This window comes from Betta splendens, chromosome 4 (assembly GCF_900634795.4).
Source record: "Betta splendens chromosome 4, fBetSpl5.4, whole genome shotgun sequence".
Lineage (NCBI taxonomy): Eukaryota > Metazoa > Chordata > Actinopteri > Anabantiformes > Osphronemidae > Betta > Betta splendens.
This window is the reverse complement of record NC_040884.2, coordinates 9,277,842-9,303,288: the sequence shown is the minus strand read 5'-3', so window position 1 is coordinate 9,303,288 and position 25,447 is coordinate 9,277,842. Positions and strand designations below refer to the sequence as shown.

Here is a 25,447-nt window from a genome sequence, read left to right as displayed (position 1 = left end):
TGTATACATAGAAACACAAGTTACGCTCTAGTTCACACTCTATACGCCAACAGCTTTAAATGATTATCTCTATCATAACACAGAGTCTTAATGATGTAAAGTTGATATTGTTTTTATGTTATTATTAGTTAATATTGTTATCAAGTGTAGCTATGTTTATTTTGACACCGTTTAACTCTAAATTTATTGTTCTCACCATTTTATAAATAAAAAACATTCTCACTTGAAAGAAAAACGTCGTTGCTTTTATGATTTAGAAATGTCCGAGTTTATTGTAAAGGCAGCACCGTGAAGGTTGTCATGAAATCACGTTTAGGACGTCTCGCGATGTTTTGACATTGGCCGACCCGCTAGTAGCGCTGTTGCTTCGACAGTCAGCGAATAACCGGAGACATGCTGAACCACCAGTGCGCGTCGGATCCCGCCTAGCCTCCTTGAGTTTATGGGAGTTTATTGGAGTTATGACGAGGAGCATTGATGCGGTTGAATTTGTGCCGGTGTTGGGTAATTGAGTCGCAGATTTCACAGAAGCAAATACCCATAATAATAAATCAGTTGAAGGATCTAGGCGAGCCAGCTAGCCGGTCTGTGTGACAGTCAGCGTGTGGGAATGGCAGCTCCCCGACCGATAAAAGGCATTCTGAAAAACAAGAACAGCGGGACAAACGTAAAAACGCTGCCCGACGATGTGCCGGCAGAGAATCCGGAACAAGCCCCAGGACTCTCAGAAGATGACCAACAGTAAGTTTTCCGCTTAGCTGTCGTGAGGTCGGGAGACAGGCGGGTAACGTGCTAGCTAAATACTTGTTAGCCTCTCTCACGTTACTCCCCCTGCGTGGCTACCTGTACAGTAAAGTCTGTAACGCGTGGCGTCTGTAATCAAAGGTTCCGGCTCCTTCACACTGCAACCAGATAGTTTATTCTCCTTGATCTAAAATCACTGTTTAGACTTAGGAGCCGTTTTGGCAAGTTAGCTTGAACGTTAGCCATCAACTGAGCAGTCTTGACAGGTTACGTTGGATAATTCAAAGACGTATTCGACACTGTTGTTATTACGATAATATTCACGTTATTAATTAGATAAAACTAAGAAAGCCCCAGCGCTAATTGTGTGAAGTGGTGGCCGTTCATTTCGGCAAACGGATGTACTGATGACCATAATTGGGCAAACAAACGCCAGTTCAAACACCAGCACTTTACTGTTGCTAAGTATTGTTTACCCCAGATGTTTGTGTCCTCGTGTAACCACCCTCAGCGTACCGTCTCATTAATGTGATGCAGTGCCATCCCTGAAAGTGTCAGTAGCCTTTAAACACCCGCTGGCTGTTAGTGAATTATTTAAACACACTAGTGAGTGTGTTTTATCACGTTAGTTACATCTCCGCTTCTGTAAGTTACACCTTGAAACACACGTCGATGTGTGTGTATCATTTCAGACCAACCTCTGCTATAGTTCATCAACAACACTGTTGCTGAATATTCATCCTTGTGTTCTAACCCTGAGCTCATGTCAGGAGGCTTTTGTTCCAGGCTGCATCCATCCCAATGCTGGCCAGGGTCACGGTTTGACTCATTCAACTGCTTGCAATAGAGGACGCTGGACTAAAATATCCAGCGTGTTCGCTGGCAATGGGGACATCTCAGATAAGGTCAGGAGCATTTCAGAGCAAACAATCTGTGCCAGCAGACTGACAAGTGTGACTAGGCTCTTTAATGATCTACCAAATGACTTGTAAAAACACGTCCGAAGCTGCTAAATCAGCTGCTCTGTCCTCTGATAGATGCACAGCATTAGGGTCATGTTGACAAGACAAGCTTGTGAATCATTCTTCTTTCCTGTCTGGAACCATGTCTTCTCTGTAGCCTTGATGTAGTTACACACTGAAAGTTTCAATGTGGCGGTGAGATGTAACGCACAGGATCACTAGCTCCTGGTAAGTAAGAGCCAGTGTTCTCCAGCTCGCAGTCTTCCTCCCCCAAGCCCAGGAGACGGAGCAATGCTGTTGGGTTGGTTATTATTTGTAATATTTAATCTGTGCAGTATATACAGTAGTCATTAAAATAAAACACATTATTAGACGGCAGTGGCATTACATCCTCTAAGAACACACTGGTAAAACCATACCTCACGGTAGGAAGTTTCTTTGTGTTTTACGCCTTGCTGGCTCAAACAAGTGTTTGTCTTTGCATCGTAAGCTGATAATACAAAAAAAAAACATTAGCTCAAGCATATTGCCAACAAACAGGGCTTCAAATCTGTGAATGTGACCATGTCTAGAAGATAAACACTCATACATATGAGTTGAGCTCTGTATGATTCAGTCAGCCAGATGAATTAACACCCCCCCACCAAATGCTGCTAAATCTGTCTGGAGATTGTGTTACAGTACTCAAACAATTTTAGTTTAGCTTAGATTTGTCGAGTTGGTTACAGCTTTGTTTTTTTTGCTTGTTTTTTCTGCTCCCCGTGTCACTACAGTGCAAACATCTCTGAGCTGTGCTGTGAGAAATTATGCCATCCAAAGATGGCAGTTATTAGTGAATTTCATTGCCAACAGTGAATCAAGCTTTTTTTGTGTTGATACAAAAATAGTCACTCTTACAGTGATAGTGAAGTAGAGGGAATAGAGATTTCTGGAAGGCTAAAATTCAAAATAATTGTGCACATTTTAAGTCAAAGATAAAAATGCAACAAATATGATACTCACAGTGTTGATTATTCAGAAACTCACATGTTCCATTATTATGAGTGGCAGATCATTATCTTAAGTGGGGTAATGGTTTATAATGCTATTGTCACATTTATAACTCAGTTGTTATCCTTTCAATCTCCTACCATTATGCAGTTAACAGTGATGTACGAGTCTCACACCCAGTCATATATAATTCATAAATGCCTCCATGAAATTCAACCTCTCCTTCAGTGTCTTTCAATCCTCGACTGTGTAAGAGACAGTTTGACAGGAGGCGAATCTCTGACTTAACGTGAAGTGAAAAGAAAGCTTCTTTGCCATTTATAAGCATTTATTCTCCTGTGTGCGTGTTAGTTGTCATTAATGAAAAAGCTCAAAATCAGAAGTTAACAAGTGAAAGCTAATGAAACAGAGGTAAGTACCTAATCTGGTAAATAATGGCATGATCTTATTAAGATGAAACTAAACATTTGATCTTTGACGTCATAAATTATTGTGGCCGCTGTGGTAGGGATTTCAAAATCAGTTTATCCAACACACATTTTCACTTTTCTAGACTTTACGTTTCTCCCCTTCACAACCAAACTTGTGGCGTAATCCCCCCTCATTGCTTCCAAAAAGTGTTGGGCAGATGACAGGCGCTTAAGAAACTGTAGTAGTCCTAAATCTATTTGGCTACCTGTCAGACCCACGTTTTTTAATTGTGCTGCTGCTCGGTTTTGCTGTTAGATTATGTTGTGTTTGTACCAGGAACCGCAGAAAACGTTAAATAGGAGAAGGACGGCTCACTGTGTGTTTAATATATTTAGTTTTTTGTGTTGATCCAGCATCTGGAACCGGATGTGACCCAGCATCTGAGTAGCTGCTGCTGCTCTTGGTGGCCCTCGCGCTCTGGACCTTCCCTCACTCACCTCTGACTATGCTACCTGATAGCACAGCTCAACTCTCAGTGATGACTCACTCTATTTAATGAGTTTTCCTGAAGCATTATGTCGCCAGCTGTTGACCACCCTCGAGAGATCGTCATCATCACACAGAGATGCAGTCTATATTTAGCCTGTACTAGTAGTTGGTGCTGTCTGTGCGTGTAGGTTTTTTCTTCTTGCATCGGCAGGTGCTCCACTGCTCTACTACCGTTTTTGTGAGCATTTGCTCTGAATGAGTGAATGGAGCTCAGTGGATTTATGGACTGCAGCAGTTGGGTGGAAATAGAGCTTGGTTGGTTGCTTCTGGCTTGTGTTGCGTAACTAACAACCATCCATCCAAGCACTACAGAGGTATTAACACCTAACGTCACCACACTCACACATGCAGAGTAATAGAGTCGCTGCTTATGCTGAGAACATTTCCTCCTGACTCGCTTGTCAATTAGCAGGATATGAAAACAAGGGTTGTTGTTTTTAAAAATCCACATTTGCAGGATTGCGTTTGCCAGTATATGCATGGGCTGTTTAGGGAACACAAGCACATTGAACAATGTGTGCTGCTCGTTTATTTATTCTCAACCAGGTCACATCGCTCCTCACCCGCAGGTTAGCAGCTCATTATCATGCTGTTTTGTGTCCTTTACTTTTTGAACTAATAGCTGTCATTTTAATTTTCTTTGAACGATTTGCCGTCTTAACTGATGCAAGGATGACGCCTTTATAAGGAAATCTCTCTACTCTCACAGTGTTTACAGGATGTTTTGAATTGTTCCACTTTCCTCCTAACAAGGAATAGGCACAAAAACCACTGTTCTGCACATCCTGTAACTAAAAGCAACATAATCCAGAGTGTTCACCTTCTTCTCTGTGTGTTTGGATCCATGCCAGTGTGTTAAGTAAAGCTTAGTACCAAAGTGAACTACCAGAGTCACATCAATACAAACCAACTGATCTCGGCGTGCTTAACCGAATGGACTGACCTATTGACCAACCTCTGTGTGTGAGGCGGATCACACTGAAGGGCATCCTTACTTTAATGCATATAATTCAAGTTTCAAGTTCAAGTGACAAAGTCAAACAGTTTGACATTTCACTAGCTCACCAGGACGGTGCTATGACTTTTCCCGGGTGCTGTTTGTGATTGGCAGCTTACCTTATGACCCTGGAACTTGCCCTTCTTTGCTGCGTGACAGAGCAAATCATGCGGCTGTTTGCGAAGCCTTTATGTCTCGGGTCTGTTCTGAGCCGTGGAAGTAGGGCAGCTCTGCAGGCTTGTAGCAGCAGTCTATGGATTTAGCATCGCTCTCTTCCACCCCCTGCTTTCCTCCCATGATACCTGACCTTTTGTTACATGAACAACATCAGGGCTGATGTACCGTACCTTGGCAGCAGACACTAGAGAATGCAGAGGTGGTTTTTACTCAGCAGCATAAAAGTCCTGGAGCCCTTGGATTTATATACACATTAGTTTAGATAATTAATATGATAAAGCGGTAAAAATGTTAAAACTTATGAAACAATAAAAATAATTGTGATGGAGACTGAGGCGTTAAATACAAAATAACACAAAAGTGATTGGGATCATAGTGTGTAGTTTCTAGAAGTTAAAACAATGTTTCAGTTTCCTCCATTCTGAACTATCATGACAGGTGTTCTCTTTATCCCCTCAAGCTAAATATCTCATTCACTGGCTCTTCCTGTTCATTTCCTCTAAGGATTATAAAGGGCGTATGGGATTATTATACTCCTGACCGAGCAAGCAAAAGTGACAACCTTATTCCCCAGATGACTGAGAACCACTTGGTGGATTGTTAGGAGGTGGAACAAAAATGTGTACCTGAAAATTGGTTGTAATAAATGAAACCTCAACCAATTCAGTTCAGGGCTTTTTGTCTTACTTTCCCAAAATAATGTAGTGAGTGAAAACTGGGGCGTGTTCAGTCCTAGATTAAATCTGGTCCTCCCTGAAGGAATCTGAGTGGTGGGTGTGTGGCTGGTGCAGTGGTCTGAATCAAGTGTCTTATCTATTTAGGCCTCATTTTATTCACTGTTTTTGCTTTGATCCTTTTCCAGGAAGAAATCCCAGAAATGGGATGAGATGAACATCCTGGCCACGTACCATCCAGCTGACAAAGACTATGGTCTGATGAAGATAGACGAGCCCAGTACACCTTACAACAGGTCAGAGAATTCCAGCAAAAAATCCTCTTATTATGTTTGGATTTGTTTTTTTATTAAAATGTTAGGTTATTACATTTGTTTTCTTTTAAACTCTGAGACCTGTAGTGCCATTGCAGAGCGTTTGGGCTGCTGTGTGTCTAAAAGGGGTGTCTCAGCAAGTTTGTAATCCAATATGTCAGGGTGCTGTAGGAAGGTCATCCTTGTGAAAGATTTGTTCCTCCTCTTTCTTGCGTCATGGTTCTCCTTTCTGTCCTCCCCGGCTCCTTTTATCCTCTACATCAACTTGTCTGTGTACATTTCCTTCCCTTCCCACTCCTCCCTCGCTTTCTCTGTTGTTTGTTTATACTTCTTTGACTATATTTCTGTCTTCCAGGATGGTGGGAGAGGATGAGGATGAGGGGGCACTGAGCGACTCAGACGGCCACAGTGGACTAGCTGCCGATGACTTGGCATCAAAGTAAGAATGGATGAATGTGGACAAGTACAAACCTTGTAGAGAAAACAGAAAGTAAACAAGTATAAACTTGATAATTTAGTAAAAACTTTACTAAACATTTGTATATTTTACTAGTAGAAAAAAGTATTAATGCAAAATAACATATCCATAATACAACACCGGGTTACTCTCCTGTCCTCTGTGTGGAGTTTACCGGCAGGTCTAACATTGTCTGACAGCTTTTTGTTTTTTTTCACTGAAATGTTTCCTGCATTGTTCCACTGCTGCTCTAGCTGCTGATCAATAAACAATGGTTTATGGGCGTTTTGCATCAGCCTTGAATTCCAGGGAATGAAGAGCAGGGTGAGACAAAGCTCATACTCATTGTTAGCGCTGCAGACATGTTGTTGAACTACAACACTAGACAAATAGGGGTCAAATTTATGTGACCAGTGACATAAACTGAGATAAAAGTTTGTGTTAAAGCTGATGGAAGTACAATTGCAATAACCATAAGTCTTTGGTTTCACTTTATCCGGCTTGATATATCCAGTATAATGTTTTTTATATATAGCAACCAGGATGCGTGAATATCGCATCAGTATGTGCTGCAACCTCAGAGCATCAGAGTTTCACTGTCATCGTGTCGTTCAAATATAGTGTATGTATAAAATGACTGTGGTGCTGTAGGAGGCCAGCAGCACAGTGAGGAACCTCTTTATGATCTCAACCTGAGCATATTAAGAGACACGCATCTCTCAGTCAGAACTGTCTTCTGGATTGTAATAGGAGCTTGAAGTGTATTTGCTCTGGGCCATCGCACTTACATAAGTGAAGTGATGCAGCGATGAGCTACTGTAGTTTGAGTGTGTGCTCCGCAGAGAGGATAGTGATTAGCTCCAGGCCTGCAAGTCAATTAGCCGCCTTTGTTTTCTTCCGCACAGAGCGCTTTGGCTTTTTTTTTTTTACACTTAACCATCCACATAGTCCAACAGATGCTCTTTTCTTCTCGTGCTTAGTTCCCTTCAACATTCAGTCAGTCTCACATATTCAGTGCAGTTATGCTTTACTCTGCATCTCTTACAGTTTGTGTGTTCTGTATGTTCTGTGTTCCTGCGCCTCACTCCAAAATGCCCTGTGCATTGAAGAATGGTAGCCGTTGGACTTGTCTCCTTTCTAGGTGAATCAGGCCAGTTTGTTGGAGAGCAGTACTGTAGTATAATAAATGAGAGCGTCCCCAGGGCGGTTTCGATTCACAACCTTCCTTTGAGTCGTGAACCATTATTCATTTTGTCCGCTGCTGTTAACGCTTTGGGAATGTGAGGGATGAAGACGGTAACTCTTGTTATTTTTGTCTCATACTTGAATACTCACACACACTCCTTTTTTGCCTACACTCTCCTCCTCCCAGACTAATATCTCACCAGTGGTGTTCCTCACCACAATGGCATTAAATAACAGCGATAATTCGTGCTTCTGTTTGGCCATGTGCTTATTTAAAATGGCCAAAACACAAGGGCAGACAAACAAGGCTTTAATTCTTGTCCTTTCTTTCAAGGCTCGTGGAGGCAGAGGGCTCGGACCCTCGATTCATGAAGGAGGAGGAAGAGGAAGAAGAGAGCAGTGAGGAGGAGGAAGAGGAGCTGAGTCCTGAAGAACAAGGTAAACACAAGTGGCACTTCCCTGAACAGTCCCTGTGAAGAGGGGTCGGTTTGGGTTAGGGCTCGAGTGTCATGGCTCACACTTGACCTTTTGCTGCCTTCAGGGCGCTAGTGACTGTTTTTTGACCCTGCCCGTTCCAGTATTTCAGACTTGCTTGTAGGGCTGCATAGCACAGTTGCCTTTTGTTTCCTATATATATTTGAACCATGTAGGTGAAAGCAAGAGAACAATGTGGAAACCTGCAAAGCCGATCGATGCAATCTGAGCTGCAGAGCTGCAGCGTCAGCAGTTTTTGACTCCACCTGCAGTATAGGAGAGAGTTTGTTAAGCATTTGTGGAATCATTACAGAAAGTAGGCAAACATTAACAAAATATTATCTTTATTTTACAAATGTTTAAACGTAATAGCTGAGATATGGCCAGATCCTAGTCTAGCATATACTCCATGCCTAATTTCATGCATTTGTGTATTAAAATGTTTTAATAGCAACCGTAATTTAACACCGTGTAACATCAGTTTGCAGACCCTAAAACCCATGCTGTAGTGTCACTTTTCCATGTGGGACCGGGTAAGTGGCAGCTCTGCCGGCAGCTCCTCCAGTAGCTCCTCCAGTGGAACCCAAGGTGTTCCCATGCCAGCCGAGAGACATAGTTCCTCCAGCGTGTCAGGGCCTCCTACTGAAGGGACATGCCTCCCCAGGGAGATGTCCAGGAGGCGTCTGAAACAGATGCCTGAGCCACCTCAGCTGGCTCCTCTCAATGTGACAGGACTCTTCACCCTATCTGTAAGGGGGTGCCCAGCCACACTATGGAGGAAACCTATTTCAAGCACCTTAGTGAGGGTATAGAGCAGGTCCAGCCTTTCACGACCAGGTCGCTGAATTTTCCTCTCCATTATTATGGCATACACTTTCCCGGGCAGGCTGAGAAGTCTGATCCTTCTAAAGTTGAAACACACTCTCCTGTTCCCCTTTTTATGAAGAGGGACAACCACCCTGGCTGTCCAGTACAGAGGAACTGTCCCCAGCGTTCATGCAATGTTGCAGAGGTGTGTCACCGAGGGAGCTTGCGGACTTATTTTCATTTCGTCAGTCAATCATTTTATCATAAATTATAATATATAAAAAAGCCTTAATATGAACACATGAAAAGCCCTAATGCTGCTGCCCTCACAGGTTGTGTATGTAGGTTGTTCACCTCACATACAGTCTGTCGTGACCTTCTTTCAGTGCAGTTACATTATGTTGATGCTGCCTTGAGCTTAAGTTATTGTTTACCAAAATAAGCTGCGTGTCCCATTTGCAGTTTGACCTAATTTCAATTTCATTTAAAATGAAGCAGGAGAACGTTTTTTAGAGCTGTTCTCTTGAATAAATGTGACTTTGGCTGAATGTTCAAAAAGCCTTTTTATGACTAATGATGTAAAGCATTGAACAATTTTTTGCACTAGGTTTGCAGTGTTTGCAAAGTAACTTCTCTGAGTATATCGCACAGTCATTTCTGTATTTGTGAATTATTTTTTCCTGCAGCCAAAAAGAAGCATTTCCAGATGATGAGGAAGATGCACTACAACGAGGGCCTGAACATCAAGCTGGCCCGCCAACTCATCGCCAGTGAACTAGAGGAGGACGAAGATGCAGATGAAGAGATGAGGGACGACACAGAAGAGGCGCGGGAGGACACAGAGGACACAGAGGAGACGGAGGAGATCAGTGTTGACCCACCACAGGAAGGTGAGGGGAGGCAGCCTGTGCTCCTGTGCACTTCTGAATAAATAATATTCAGTTTCCAGTCCAGTACGTTTTGTGGTGTGAACAAGAAGAATACTTGTGTAGTACGACTCCAGAATGGGGCTGATTTGCACAGGAATAATGGCTTTGTGCACTGATGCCTGCTCTCAGTTAAATTAAACTGCTGGCTGCTGTCTGTTCATGCTGCACCATGGTTTAGTAGCAGGGGAGGTCCTGGTGTTTATAGATATAGATATGCAGCAAATTTTAATATAAGTTAATCATTTTACTATATCACAGTGGGCAGTGAAGTGCTGGATAACATCTGCAATCAGCAACAGATATATTAAAACAAAGTTAAAACAAAATTAGGCGTTTTAGAAGAAAAGCAACTAGTGAGATACAGAAGTTAGAGAATTGCAAATTCTGCAAATTGTCAGGTGCCTTAAGCTGCAATGAGCAAATCAGTCAGCGATTATCCAGGACACTAGAGTTTGCTGTCGCTGAATAGAGACGTTCAGCCTCTGCAGAAAAAAGGATCTGTAGCGACAGTCTTCCACACTTTTCAGGTAGAGCAGCCTCACGCTAAAGCTGCTGCTTGAGCACTGATCGTCCCCATACTGTTAGAGGGAAGAGATGGTTCAAGGTCCTTCTTTTTCTCAGCACTTTGCTCCATCTGTGCCCGTCCACCTCTACAGCTCCTGGTGGATTTAATGTCCCTCTTCTGGGCACAGTCTTTGTTTTGCTTGGCTAATTGCTAACTTATAGTGGCTGTGTGTAAACAATCCTGGATCCTCTGTAATGTGTGCATGCCTCAGTTCCAAGTTTAACCCTAGGCGAATACACAAACTAGTCAGATTCATTCTGAATGATGTTTTCAATCATCTGAGGGCAAAAACCAACCAACAGCAGCTTTATAAAGCCCATTTTTAGTTATGAACTGATTCTATCTCTACCAGCTTCTACAATGATAAACGTAAATGTGAAGGAGTCCAAGTTCTGTCTGTGTAATCTCTAACCTGCCCCTTTGTCTCTCGTTCCTTCCCCAGCTGATTCTCTGGATTCGTAGATGAGGCCTCTCCATGTTCGGCCCAATCAGCGCCTGCTCAAGACCCAGACAGACACTGATGCTGAGCTCTGTGTCTCAACGCTGGGCCAGACAGCAGACACTGCTTCACCACCTATTAGACAACACTCAACAGCCAATAACCTCCCAGTCACCCGTCTGTCTCTGCAATTTTTAACCTGTAACAGACACACTGGTTTTAACTCTTTAAATCAGTACAATCCACAAGTGAAGACACTTTGTCCCATCTCCTCCTTTCCTGTTGCCAATAATTTCCCTCTCGCCTCTTCTGCACTGAGGAGTATGTGATTCTGACTCTGAGAAGAAGGTCAGCTCCTTTATAAAAAAATTTGGATAACCAGGACTTCCATCTGGCCACTCCACAGTCTCTTTGCTGGCCACAGAGCCACCATGCTAGTCTTGGAGGAAGCCAGGGGAAACCCCACTCACCGAAGGCATGTCCTAGACATGACACAGCGCCTGTTTTGGGTGCACGACAGACGACTTTTACTTGCTTTATGACCCACCACTCTGTTGCATTTCCTTCTCATTTTCAGCACCTGATCTGATAAGAAAGATGTTCTGATACTATAAGTTGTTTCCCTCCCATTACATGGATTACCCGGTAACACGGTGCCACTGGCATAATGGTTTAGTGGTTGGGTTTTTGTAGTAGAGTCCATGCAGGACATAACGTTCCAAAGCTAACATTGTAGAAACAATACAGACGTTTGATGCTGATGCTTGCAGTCAGTGCAACGCTTTATGCTCAAGATCAATCACATTGTACACTCTAGGAATTACATGATGTTTTCGCTGAGAGAGAGCACACCTCACCAAATCTCATTCAAATTCTGGCAATTTTACAAACATGTTTACCTCAGAATCACACCCCAAGGTCTTTTCTAAATTGAGTCCACTGATAAAATGTTCAGGTTGTCTGTAGAGGCGTTTTTTTTGGTAAACAAACTAAACTAAATGTATTTTTGCATTTGTTGCTCCTGCACATGAGGTTATTTTGTGAAATATGATTACAGGACAAGTCAAACTGTCAGAACAGATGGGTTTTCCTGGTAATGATATTGCCAATAAAAATATTGTATTTTATTTAAGTTACTGTGAGGGATGGTGCCGAAGTACCGCACATGCTACTGATGAACAAAACCTTGTTTGTTATCGGTTAAAAAATCTCCCATCTTGAACAAGTTACAACTTTGAGCATCAGGCTCTTGCGTGGATCTGACAAAAGAGGAACCAGCGCCCACTGTGCTCTCGCACATCATACTTAATGTCTGATCTACCTAAGTGTCTGGGAGATGTCAAAGAAAGACGCGTTGATGCTACTGACTTTCATTAAAAAAAAAGCAAACAATTGTGGTACAGGAAGGCGTTTTGGAGGATTTTGGTTTCTACACGTGTCCGAAAGATACTTTTTAAATGTCATCTTTGATGGAGTATTGATGGGAATAAAAGAAAATAATGGTCTAATAAAGGCAAGTTTGTGCAGAGTTAATCCTTGGCTACACACTGCAGTCTCACCCGACTGTTCACTGGTGGGAAACCTCAGTGTGTCTTTGTGTTGTGAGCTTCTCATTTTCTTCTGACCCTTTAATTCGTCACTGTGATTGAAGTGTTGATCTGTATTATGGAAGTACAAATGATCATAGACCAACAGTATGACTTCTGCAAATGTTGTGCTCATTAGTGTTTGGTGGTGTTTTTGGTGGGGATGAAAAGAAAAGCTCCTTATCACTTCCACCAGCCAGCAAGACCTTGATGTAGGACGTGGTTGTTCATCATTCAGTTATGGAGAAACTGTCGACAACACTACATCGGCCGCTGAATTTGTAAACCGGTAGAATAGTCAGTCGCGGGGAAGCTGAGATAACAGATCATCTAATTCAAGACAAAAGGACCAGATTGTCCAACAAACACGACTTGACGTGATCACCGCTCGGCGGTTATTACCTGTCAAAAATGTGCCTCTTATGTATTTATGTACATGTGTGTAAAATGAAACCGGCTGAGTTCCTTGTTGCTGTTCTCTAGTTTTACTGCATGTCTTGCTTTTTGTTTTTGCACCACTTCTGACCTCTTTGTTTGTTTTCTAAAAATGAAAGACTGTTAAACAGTCCAATGACTCTGCACTGTTTGTCTCAAGAATGTTTTTTCTTTTTTTTTTTCATGTAACCCCAATTTGCATGATCTTAATCATCAGATTGTGTGCATTCGGTTTTATTTTTGTCTCCTATCATTAAACGGATGTTGTTAATAACTGGTGTTTGATCTTATATGTTTCAAGTGAATCTCTTCCAAACCAAAGTTATTTCTCACATACTCAGGATGTGGCATTCTGATCTGATTTGATATGACGTGTACCGTCTGCTCCCACGTGATGGCGCTGTCACACGACACATGCAGCACTCTTTTTTTTAATTCCAGTCATTCTAATAGGATGAAGCAGGGGGCTGTGCTCGTGCAGGGATTATCCCGCATGTTTGGTCGAATGTTGATTTACGGGGATTCGTTCCTGTGCTGGATAAAACACGATACGTTCCACGCATTCATATTGCATCGGCACTTGTACTATTTGTACTTGAGAAGTGACTGTTTATTAAAAGATGTTTAAAATGCGGTAGTATGAAAATGTGGCGGTAGCGTTAACATTAAAACCCGTGGATCAGGAAGCTTCTGACAACCAGCCAAAGATGGGAAAACGAGGTGAGGGATCACTGTTGTCTCTTTGTCGGGTTTTTAAAAAACTATGAAACCAAAATAATAATTATTGAGATAAATAATAAATATTGAGGTCAGAGTACTTTAAGTACTTTGTATCAGTGAAATCTGATAAACCTGAGTGGTCGTTATCAAGTCCAGTTGTCACTGCTTCAAACAGCAACATCTTCTGTGTTCTGCAGAACTTCTCTGATGACTCTGCGATCGTCGGACTGATCACCAATGATGACGATGCAGAGTACAGAGGACTCACTCAGAACTTTGAGGACTGATGCCAGCAGAACCACCTCCTGATCAACACAGGGAAAACCAAGGAGATGGTGGTGGGTTTCCGCAGACGGCAGCCTGCTCTCATCCCATCGATGCACATCCAGGGGAGGGACATTGAGAGAGTGGACTCTTAGCACCTGGGTGTGCATCTGAACAATAAACTGGACTGGACTCATCACACAGATGCACTGTGGAGGAAGGACTTGCTGAGGAGACTGAGTCTTTTGGAGTGAGGGGGGCCACTCCTGAAGACCTCCTATGACTCTGTGGTGGCATCAGCCATCCTGTATGTGTGGTCTGCTGGAGCAGCAGCATCACAGTGAGGGACAGGAAGAGACTGGACAGGACTCCAGTCTCTTCCTGGACCAGGACTCTCACCCACTGGAGGACTCACTGTCTGCTCTGGAGCAGCTTCAGTAGCAGACTGATCCACCCTCGCTGTGTGAAGGAGAGATTCTGCAGATCCTTCCTACCTGCTGCTATAAGACTGTACAATCAGAACCACTAACTACCTCCCACTACACTCACTCACCCACTGCATCAGTGGTTACGTAGTAGTCTCCTCTGTACAATATTTGGGCAAACTCTGCATTATTATACATCTATTCTATATTTACACAATGTGTAACAATTCTGTGCAACATTTGTGTAAACCGGTACGAGATTTATATTAATTACTGTGCAATAACCCTTCAATGACCTCATACTCACTCTACCTGTACTGTACTCGCTGTACTGTGCCAACACTGTCTTCTATTCTGTTGCTGTATTCTCTGCTCCATACTTTGCTCTTGTGTGAAGCAATTTCCCCACTGTGGGACTAATAAAGATTTCTCTTATGTTTTTACCTTATCTTATCAACAAGATGTATAATACAAGTTGTCAGTGTGAATGGAGATATTCTAAACATACTCCCAACAATGGCTGGGAATGCCAGGACACCTTAAAGTCATTTGTGCTCTGACAATGCTTATCAGTTATTAACCCATAATAATACATGAGCAATAATATGTTACTTAATTTGTATTAAATATCTGCTTCTGGAGATTGTCCAAAGGTGTGGAGTGAAAAGTATTTCCCTTTCACTTATAGCTGAGTAAATGTATTGCAAGTCTCTACAGTTTGCTACAGTGACTTTCAGATTCAAACTAGTAATATAATCAATAATCAATCATTTACACACTCCGCTAACTGAAACTTTATCAGCAGAGTCAGTGAAGCCTACGCTGAGTGGTCGCTCCTCTGTCACTAATATAGACGATCTTTGCCCGAGCTGTAGTATGTGCGCTGGGGAAAAGCTCCGCTCCCACTGGCTGCTAACCAGCGACCGGACGGCACTTTCTGTTTGTTTTCAGCACTGACCGCTGCTGCTGGTATTGTTTTGCGGCGTTTCGGGCAATCCTTCATTAAACACACTGCTGTTTATGGTCGCATCGCTGCGACTTTTTCATCGTAGCTGCTGGCCTGTGGGGCTAGCTGGCTAGCGGAGCCAGTGACAGAGTGGAGCCAGCTGGTCAGACGGAGCCGCGGTTACGTTAGCAAACAAGCTAATTAGCCGGAAAGACTCAGCCTGGATTACTGTCCCTAATCAAACTGGGTGCAAGTCTGCTGGTTCACTTACTGCGCGAAAAATGAAGATTACTGTGGATTTCGAGGAATGTTTAAAGGACTCGCCAAGGTTTAGGTGAGTGGCGACACCAGACTTTTTAAGTTGTTATTTATTTATCAGAAAAAAAGTATTAAACAAGCTGCTTGCTAACATGCGCTAATTAGCAGTGGCTAGCTAGCTGTTTGCCCCCTTCTCTTTCTATTTTTGTACCTAAAGCTGGGGAGGCTGAATGGATGGATCAGCCATAAAGTAACTGACTAGAGCAATAATCATATGAACATACTGGAAAACAAACGTAGACCAACTGAAACTAACGCTATTCCTGCAACATATGTCACATTGAATAAAGTGATAATGTTCTTTTTATTTACTGGGGTTTCTATTATTTTGTATAGTCCATTTTCACTATGTCAGTGTGGCCAGGGAAAACTACAGACACACCTCTTAGTTCAATAGCAGCACACTCTACATCCTCCACAATCCACAGAGAGTTGAATCAACACAACCTGGACCTACACGTTTATCACAGGGGATTCAGTGCAGGATTGTAGTGGTAGACTTGGCTGGGCTTAGCTGGGGGTACTTAATAAACTGACCCCAGTGGCTCTACAGTATCACGCTGTCCCACTGCCTGTTTTCTGTGCATAAATTATGTACAGATGGAAGTATATTAAATATAAATGCAGGAAGTCACAGTCATCTGTGCCAGTAGCCTTCACTGGCTATTGTTAAACATTCATACAGCTGCACGATTACTTTCAAACTCAGCAGCTTTAATTTCATATTCGACTGAAGTTATATGCTTTTGTTGGTGTCCCTGTAATCTCGTTGCCCTTTACGATGGCTGAATAATAAAGGCCGTCATAAACTCCAATAAGGAGCATCTTCCAATGTTAGTTTCAGCTAATCTTCTGATTAATGTTGTGATTAATGGACTTGGTCTGAGATGAAAGCTGGCCAATGTAGATTTCCTCACTGTGTAGTTTGACTAAAAGTCCGTTGTTTAAATTCTCAATTTAGAGAGGTTTGCATTAGAGCCTAAAGTAATGTATTTTCTTGATCTGATTGGTTACTAATAGCTGGAAGTAAGACTCCTGAATAGTGACTAGGTCTTGTGTAAGTGTAAATGAGTTGTTCAGCAGTTTCGTCACGTTGGGGGTGTTCATGTGATGTATTCCTGGCAGCAGAGTTGCTTCTCTGATCGTCACTCACAACCTCTTTTTTTCCACTTTGTCAAGCACCAAAGGCTGCGTAAAATAGGATGTTTGCTCAAAACTTCCTCCTCACTTGATTTGCCTTTTCCAGAGATTCAAGAAGCACCTCCCCGCTTTTTTCCCTCGACACTCACTCCCTCTCTCTCCTGCTCCTACATCCTCCCTCACAAAAACAAGGAACAGATGTTAGAAACTTGTTTGCAGAAGAATGGAGCATTTTAATCAGCGTATTTCCTTGAGGGATGTATTCAGTGTTAGAATAAAGCGGAACTTTCCAGTCAGCTGTGTTGCTAGAAGTTGGGTAGTTTAACACTTTACTGATAAACATCACAGTAGTATGAGAATAGCGGCTACTGGGTTACTGTTATAAATTAAAAATTAAATTAAATTAATTAACAATTAATTGATCAGTATCGACAGAATATTTCTTTGAAGCACAATTGTCAGTTAACTGCTTTTATATAGAAAAAGCTAAATAATTGTATAAATCACCCACAGTAAACATTGTGACATTTTCCTGTGTACAATAAACAACTGAAGTTGATAAAGGACAAAAGAATAAGAATAGTTAGCGCTGATGTTTGATTGAAATCAATTAAAATATTTGAACTTAGTATTTACATAGTTGGCTGATGGATTAATTGTGTAAACGCTAGTTTCATTGGATTCAATAAGAGACAGCACTGAGTCATCACAGACACTCTGAAGTTGTTACTGACGTCAGTCTTTAAGACAGGCTGAAGATCTTCATCTGAACCACACTCCCAGGTTGTGCCAAAAACACACTGGTTGTGTGAAACTGTAACTCCTAACTAGAGGCTCTCAGTTCATTCTTGGGACACAATTCCCTCCCATGATACATGAATGTAAAGGAAGTTGATAATACCTAGCTTTGCTGACAGCATAGGTGTATTTACTATGATGGCTACAATAAAGTTACCAGAAGCGTTTTGGCACAGGAGCTGCACTTACATCCTTCTTACTGGTTCATTGGTGACACTGATAAGTCTCTAAAACAAAATGACAGTTTTGTTAAGCTAGAGGCACTGTAAACAATATTGGGCATTTTAATATTAAAATTAATCTTGAACAAGTGATCAGTTATTTGAGAAATGTTCTCTTTATTAACTGACAAGTTAGATTTTGCAGCTTTAACTCATGTTTGATGAATTCAAAGTACAAGTGCCAACAGCTAGCACCAATTAATAAACTTTTAACAATATGCGTATGATGTAAAAGGGGTCGTGTGGGTATTTGTAATTTGACTCAGTGCTCTGCTCGGTGCCTCTGCAGGTTCAGCTGTGTGATGTGTGATGAACATTCCAAACACTGCAGCATCCAGGCGTCACGGCCGGCACATATGTAGTAGTCCCTTCTCTGTGTGTGTTTTTCTTGACCTTTGCTCTACACGAGAGGCGTCCGTCAACGCTTCCTGACTTCGAGGTCCACTGTAGGTTTGTCCCGATGGGCTGGGACCGACCCAAGAGTTCCACTGCACATTTTTCCACTTTGACCGCAATCGTTACACTCTTCATTTTTCCAACTTCCACTCGTTATGTTTAGCCAGAGAGGAAGCCAGGGCTGTAGAGAGAGAGAGAGAATGAATAAATACACGGAATACACACAAGCATGGAGCAGCTCTCACTCTCTCAACATCTGTTTCCATTTTGGTGTTTACTTTCAACTTCGTGCCAGAGAATATGGAGCCCCCAAATGCGGAGAGGGCTGTTTTCAAGTGGTAATTTGGCACACCCCGCATCTTTTTTTCCTCTCATACTCATTTTAGTTGCGTAGCTGTCGTTGGTCATAAAACATTCTTTCAGCCCAGAGGAGAGATGCACTAGTGCAAAGATTATATATTTTTGGCAGTAAACCCTAGCACTGGTTTTCCACCAGAGAATAGACATTAGACTCTGCTTCGCGAGCTTTTCTGGCTCCTCTTCAAGTATGAGAGTTGAAAATTCCCCTTCCAGAAGACTGGCTTTTTTCTCCCTCTCGTAAACAAATGCAGAAACAAATGGCTTGCATATTTGAAATCCCTGTCCGTACCAATAGAGGCTAATATCTGTAAAAAGTTTTTATGTCTCACTATTTAGAAAAAAACACTGGTGACTGGCTTCAACATTTTGTAAACATCTGTGGAGCTGATGTGTTGCAATTTCCGGTTTTAAATAGGCCCCGCGAAGAAGCACAACATCAAGTGATGAAAAAGTTTAATGTCGCAAAACAATGATGGAGATGTCTTAAGATCTAGTCAATATAGAAGTGAGCTAATATCTGTAATTAGCAGCAGCAGCATTTTCTCCGCTGTCGTCTTATCTTAATTATTATCGCACATTTTCCTCGCTGGTGCTGATGATCCTCTTCTTGGCCGCGTGCCATGATGTGAAGTCATCGGTCGAGCGGGAGGTGCAGTTTCCCCTGAGTTGCCGGCAGCACATGTACAGCCAGCAGATTACTGTCAAGCCGTCTTTGCCCGGAACCCAGAGGCTGGAGAGGCGTGAGCGCTGCTCGGCTCCTGGGAGTCCTGTGGCCGTGTTCAGTGTGTGTGGGGCTCGTTACAGAGCCATTTGATTGAGCTGTGGTCCATTTCCTTTCAATGCTCATTAATTAGGGCAGTTAACAGCTAATGAAATGGGAGGAGGGACTGTGTAATGGTACTACTAGACCATACTAAGAGTCATATTTCAGTATGTAGAGCAGTGCAGGGAGGAAAGTAAATGCAATCTATAATACAGTTGGAATCAGTCCTGTCGAAGAACAAAATGAATCAATAATAGTTTGTATTTGTCATTTGGACCAGCTTTCCAATTACAGTTGCTCCTTGGGTTGTTACAGTAGCTGTAAGGACTCCTGGCTTCACCTCTGTTTGTTTCCTTCCTGCAGTGCGTGCATGACATAGGGAGGCTGAGGATGTCAAACTGCCAGTAATTCACCCATTACAACACTAGAATTTCCCAGTGCGTGTGTAAGTGTTTATGTTAAAGTAATGACCTCATCTCGTCGATGTTGTTAAAGCGTGTGTGTGTTTGACGGTGGGTTTCGCCAGCGGGACGCCCCTCTGTATCACCACTGCATCGCCGTCCAACAATGACAGGATGTACGTCACAGCTCCAGAGCTCACCCCATTCTTCTTGTTTCCATCCCCCGTAACGGCTTCACTCTGGCTGCTTCTTCACTCTCCCTTCATCTCAGTCCAGCAGAGTGCACGTTGTTATCATTAGGGCTTCATGATCAGGTTGTAAATTTGCAACAGTCAAACAACACACGCAGTCTTTTTCCCAATAAATGAAAGCATATTCATCACAGACGCACCAGAGACCAGACGAGCTGCCGGAACGCTGCAGCGTACCACACAAAGTATAATTAGAAAACATCAGAGAGGAGTAGAAAGCGGAGCCATTCAACTGTCAGACGTCTAAATTGGATTATGTACAGTCATTTTAAAGCCGACTTTGGGCTGTGGAGTTTGCAGCTGTATCATGGTGTAAAATACAAGTCTAGGATTAGACTCAGCTGAGAGATATTTGACACTGAATAGTTTCACCATTTTGTAACTACTAACTGGGGCTGTAATTACTGATTATTATTGAGATGACTAATAATTTTTTCTTAATTTTAAAAAGCCTTACAGGTTTTGCTGTTCCGTAAACAAAACTTCAAGTCCTTTTGAGGAGTGAGAAGTAGGTTAGGTTCAAAAGATGCAAATTAATATCCAACACGCGGCAGTTGGGGTGTTATATAATGAGTTTAGCTTTGATTTCCAGTCGCACCAGACGATCCCTGAGCATCATTAGAGAAAGAAGGTGAAAATACAGAAGCATGCAGTCTCTGAGTATCAGGTTATGCCTTTGAGCTGCTGAGGTGTGTGCCACAGGCCAACAGGTGACCGGTTTCCAATGTGATGCTCATATGTTTTCCCTACAGCCTTCCCAACTGTTAGCGGTGAGATTTTTAACTGGAAATAGTTTATTAATTAATAAACTGACAATGAATTAATTCGTACTGACTTTTTGGGCCATTAGTGGAACAGTCAGACAGACAATCCATCAGCAAAACCATAGGCAGAATAAACAATCCCAAAGATTTTTAGTTGCAGATGCAGCGTATGTGTTGTTCACCAGGCCACTATAATGAAAGTAGATGCTTACGTACAGTACTATGCAGTGTCAGGCGTGTACTGGGGTCAGTGTCACTTTGCGTGATCTCGGCCAGCTTTAGAAGCAGTAGAAGCCAAACATTTCCCCAGTGATGCTGATTTAGCCTCTTTGTCACTCATGTGGTTCACACGCAAGGGTTTTTTTTTGTCTTCTTCATGCGCTAGAGTCTGGTTCGTACCACAGGTTTCTTTTTATTTAGTCCTGGCTTCACACTCACACCCCTGCAGCACTTAAACCTTGTCGCCGTTCCCTAACGTACCTTTTTACATATCTGCTAGAACTTTATTGCCACCAGCTTTGTCATAAAGGGAGAGTCCAGATACTGATTGTATATTTGAAACTGGTCACATCACCTATGGAGCCTCTCTTTGATAGTTTTGTTTAGACAGTGGAAGCAACTGTGACGAGATGAATGTGAACAGTTTGCAGTATCTGCCATATCTCAGGCAGCCTCTTCCTTGAGAAATCTCCTTCAGCTCTGTTTTATTCTCAGGACATCTGGTGTGAACAGCTCTCTTGAGGTCTTTCCACAGCATCTGCATTGGGTTGGGGCTTGGGCTCTGACTGGGACGCTCCATTTTCTGAGGTCATTCTGTAGCTGATTTGCTCCAGAGTTTAGGCTTATTGTCATGATACATACCCAGCATCCTCTGAGCTTCTTGCCTGACAGCTATAAAGACAATATCCTGTAGGATACACTGTTAATCACAGGACTTTATTTTAGAGGCAAGCAGGAAGAATGCAAATATTTGGTGATGTCAGTTTGATCTCTGTGGTCACAGGCTTGATATTATTATTGCAAGGAACTGAATATTAAGTCTTATTCACTTCAATCTATTTAAAGTCTGTCAGCACCGTTTACTTTTGATGGACCTTCAAAACAATTAGACAACAAAAAAAAAAGGTCAGATTTAGGTTTCACCCACAATAAAGGGCCTTTTGTTTTCCTGCAACACAGACACACGCCCATGTTCTCCATACAGTGATGCAACGCTGTCTTCACATTGTGGCACGGCGTCAACACGTTTCCATCTGTCAGCAGATAAAGCAGACTGTGATAAGCAGGCAACCTGGAGGGTGCACGTATTCTCTGAGTGGGGAGATTCTGCACTAACATCTGATAGGTGGCTCCTTCGTGCCGGTGTATTGGAGGCACCTCTTATCACACTGAATTCCTCTCAGACGAACCGAACCGTAGGACTGGTTTTCTGGCAAGAAGTAAAGCTGCCTCTTTAATTAAGTGTGCGCCGCTGCCTCTGGACCTTGATAGCCTCAGTTCCCATGCTTCGCAGTGTCTCCCACAGGATATTATCCTTGTGGCATTGGGCATGTGCTTTGATGTGCGATGACTAAAGGACCTTGTTGTGTAAATACCGGAGCAAGGACGCCCTTGTGTAACCTGCAGAAGCCTAACGAGCTCCGTCAAGCTCATTGAAGTGCAGGGAGTAGATGGGACACCCATTATAATTTAAATGAAAGGATTGGCTTCATATTTCAGGTTAGCCATTATTGTAGCTGCTGTGTGAGCACCATGCATACTGCTGATCTACACTAGCCGTGATCACCCTGCTAGAGTACCACACGCTTCCCTTTCAGGTAATCGAGGTCCACCTGTTACTGCGGAGCTTGTTTGACGCCTTTGTGAGAAAGAGCTGTCTCTACCAGAACTAACCGCCTGTGCGTCTCATTCTCGCCTTTTGTTCGGCTTATTATCCAGACGAGAACTGGACATGCTCCAAGGTCAGTGCTGTGAGGCAATGGCCCAGTTTTTCATTTTGCCAAACCCCCTTCCTCTTTTTCTTATTCGCTGTCAGCACTTTCACAAGTTCAGTTTCTAGATTAAAAGGCAAAAGTTCTTGTTGCATGTTCTTATGGTTGAGCCTGTGCTTGAAAACCGGAATCTTCGGTGCAATCGAATGCACTTAGCTCACGCAGCCAGCCTCTTCTTTCTCCCTGGCAGCTGCCAGATGTTGGCAGCTGCCACTATGATACCGTACGGACGAACAAACAGCTGTGGGGGGTTTGGGGAAAGCCGTCCGCTGCTACTGCAGGGTGTCACTTTTAATCTCTGTTTTTATGCTTATATGTCACGCTGATTGTATCAAGAAAAACATTTCCATATTAGACTAATGTTATTCTATTTGGCCATTTACACTGAGGGCATCTGCATAAAAAGCCTTACATTTTTATAATCAGATTTACCAGAAGCAAATGAATAGAGGTTCAGTCAGTTCACAACTGTTCCAAGTGAAGACAAGTTACTATCTGGCTGAACAATAATGCTTTAAGGCTTCTGACTCATGACCGCTCCCTAAAGGTACAGTAGTTCATAACTAGGTTGGTACGTATCTCTGGAGAGGTCTTGGATCATCCACATGTGGTGGTTTTTGGAGGCTTAAAAAATTTACCATATAATACTGATACAAGGGCATCTAGTATTTTACTTATCAGTTCTTCAACAAGCACATTTTCCTCAGATAGGTTAAAAGTACCTTCATAATGTTATGTCTTATTGCCCAAGTTCACAGCGTTGTTGAGGTCTCAGCAGTATCTATCGTCTACCGTAGATGAGCCGTGCCTCGTTAATCCGGCCCGTGCTGGGTCTTTGGGTTTCGTCTTACACCGTCTTGACACTGTGAAACCCGTGGGTTGCCGGTCCTGTGGAGAACCAAGCTGTGCTTTGTCACGTTTTGAAGGGCACTCTGCCAGAGCAGACTCCAGCCCTGTGGCATTACCCAAAATGGCAGCTCTCCGTTTGGTTGCCTCTAATGGTGTGTGTGTGTCTTTACGTGCTTTTGACAGTAGTCTGTCATATATTAAAATTGTAGCTTTCAGAGGCTGTAATGTAGAATTAGAGCATGTTGGTGAAGTTAAATTATTATGTTTAACTCAAAGTACCTCCTGATTCTGATACACCATGCAACAGTTGGATGAATATTTGGTTTGTAATTATAGGTTAGAAATATGTGGTAAAATAATTAAGATAGGATGATGGGATGTTTTGTGTGTAACTAGGCAAGGTAATGTAGAGCAACATGCGTTTTTCACGGCTCATTTTACCTGAGAAATCTATACACAGAGGGAAGATCTTTATGTTCAGGTTTATCTGATGTGTTACTCAATGACACAGAGACTGATTGTACTGACTCATGGTTAAACCTGGTTTTCTTTGGTTCCCACAGAGCCACTATAGAGGAAGTGGAGGGGGATGTGTGCGAGCTGGAGTCCAAGCTCGACAAAGTGAGTACCACCCATGAAAAACATTGCTTAATTGTTCAGTTGTTGTGCTGTTTCACAGGCCATCCTGTGAATGGAAAGATGCAGCCTTTTTTCAGGCTTTGTCCTCAAAAATTCCACCTAACTCCTAACTAATATTTTAATAAGTAAATCTATACATTTTTATTTGAAGACTTTTTTTGTAAATCACAACATATAAGTAATGCCTTTTCTTTGATATTCTCCCTGAACACAAAGCAAATAAAAATATTTCATTCAAATATGTATTGCTTAATGCTAAAGATTTGGACACAATCATAAAACAGGCAAACTGGGGTCAGACATTAGGAGACAAGACTAGATTTAACTTTTTTTTAAATTATGGGTGATTGGGGAAAATAGTCCAGCTCACTATACATAACAACGAAAGGTTTTACCACTAAACCAATCGATTAGCTTGTGTTCTGTGATCTCAGCACTGTGTTCTACTGGGCATGGTCTATACACAGTATAGTCTAGAGCTTTAGTCTGAAGCTGTCCGGCCTTCTACCTTGACCTGCTCATTGATTATACTGAGTGGGACCCTGCAGTCCCTCAGAACCGTGGACCCCTGCAGCGCTGGGAGGCTGTTTGCCAATAGGGAACATAACCTCAGGCTTGGAATATCCCAGCTTGTTGTTCCTGGACTTACAGTCTTACAAAGTCACACCCTCGTCCTCACCCCACCACTGTGACTCAGCCCCGGCCTTACTTCCCCTCCTGCTCCAGAGGGGAAGAATCTGTTGGATAGTGGGCTGCAAATGATTTGTTTAATTGTGTATATGTAAATGGGTGGAGTTGAGAGAAAATGGACTGGAGACACTAGAGCTTAACTTTATGTACAGGTTTTTTTCTTTTTCTTGTACCTGTCAAACACCTAATGAATATTCAGGAAATTAAAGGCTCTCCTGATTATGATTTTGTTTGTAGTATAGTAAATAATTGGTGATCTTGTTTAATTTATTAAGTGTCTTGCTTGAGCTGTTGAGGCATGGAGGCACATTGAGTTTCTGTGTCATCATCTGAGGGGGCGGATGGAGAATGTCCAGGTTCTGTTATGCATTTACATAACCTGAAATTATCATTGGCTCCAATGAGTCAGAAGGGAAAAAGTGCCTGTTGTTAATTACAAAAGGACTGACTAAGCATCTGGTTTTCCAGCCTTGCGCTGTGCAGAACCACGTTTCACTTTAAAATTCTTCGTTCAGAAGCAAACTGTAGGTTTTTTTTAAATGAAATTTAAATCTCTAAATAAATCTTAGTTTGTAATTCTTTTGAACTTCTTCTGCTCTTCTGCAACTAAACGTTCAATTTCTTTCTCTTTCCATGAAAACCTTTCTCTCGTTCTCCATTCCTCTGTAGCTGGTGAAGCTGTGCATTGGGATGATTGACGCTGGAAAGGCCTACAATGCAGCCAACAAGCAGTTTGTTAGCGGGATCAGGGAACTAGCCCAGCAGTCCACCAAAGACGAGGTCATCGAGGTAAACAATCCGGCTTGATTGCTTGAG

The 25,447-nt window shown here is 42.5% G+C and overlaps 2 protein-coding genes across 6 annotated transcripts in view; both read left to right on the top strand.

Annotated features, from left to right (window-relative positions):
• Positions 1–335: 335 nt before the first annotated feature.
• On the top strand, positions 336–12,969 carry ppp1r2 (protein phosphatase 1, regulatory (inhibitor) subunit 2). 2 transcript variants are annotated; one of them, XM_029148048.3, is made up of 6 exons: positions 336–741; positions 5,693–5,800; positions 6,174–6,257; positions 7,795–7,898; positions 9,428–9,631; positions 10,678–12,969. In XM_029148048.3, exons 1-6 carry the CDS (start codon positions 611–613, stop codon positions 10,695–10,697), a joined length of 651 nt encoding a protein of 216 aa, XP_029003881.1. In that variant the 5' UTR covers positions 336–610; the 3' UTR covers positions 10,698–12,969. The 2 variants fall into 2 exon arrangements, with proteins under 2 accessions (XP_029003881.1, XP_055364269.1); XM_055508294.1 differs by lacking the exon at positions 336–741 and adding an exon at positions 1,531–1,649.
• Positions 12,970–14,954: 1,985 nt separating this feature from the next.
• LOC114853510 (arf-GAP with coiled-coil, ANK repeat and PH domain-containing protein 2-like) overlaps positions 14,955–25,447 on the top strand; it is a 33,028-nt gene continuing 22,535 nt past the window's right edge. For 3 of the 4 annotated variants that reach the window (XM_029146952.3, XM_029146953.3, XM_029146950.3), the window contains exons 1-3: positions 14,956–15,384; positions 23,866–23,923; positions 25,301–25,420. In XM_029146952.3, the coding sequence (XP_029002785.1) occupies positions 15,332–15,384; positions 23,866–23,923; positions 25,301–25,420 (231 nt within the window). In that variant the 5' untranslated portion in view covers positions 14,956–15,331. Of the gene's footprint in view, positions 15,385–23,865; positions 23,924–25,300; positions 25,421–25,447 lie in introns of all 4 variants that reach the window. The other variant, XR_008694353.1, reaches the window with a different exon arrangement.

Coding starts and splice junctions, on each gene's coding strand:
- ppp1r2 (XM_029148048.3), top strand. CDS start 611: ATGGCAGCTCCCCGACCGATAAAAGGCATTCTGAAAAACAAGAACAGC. Junction 6,258..7,794: donor GCCGATGACTTGGCATCAAA/GTAAGAATGGAT, acceptor CTTTCTTTCAAG/GCTCGTGGAGGCAGAGGGCT. Junction 9,632..10,677: donor TGTTGACCCACCACAGGAAG/GTGAGGGGAGGC, acceptor TTCCTTCCCCAG/CTGATTCTCTGGATTCGTAG.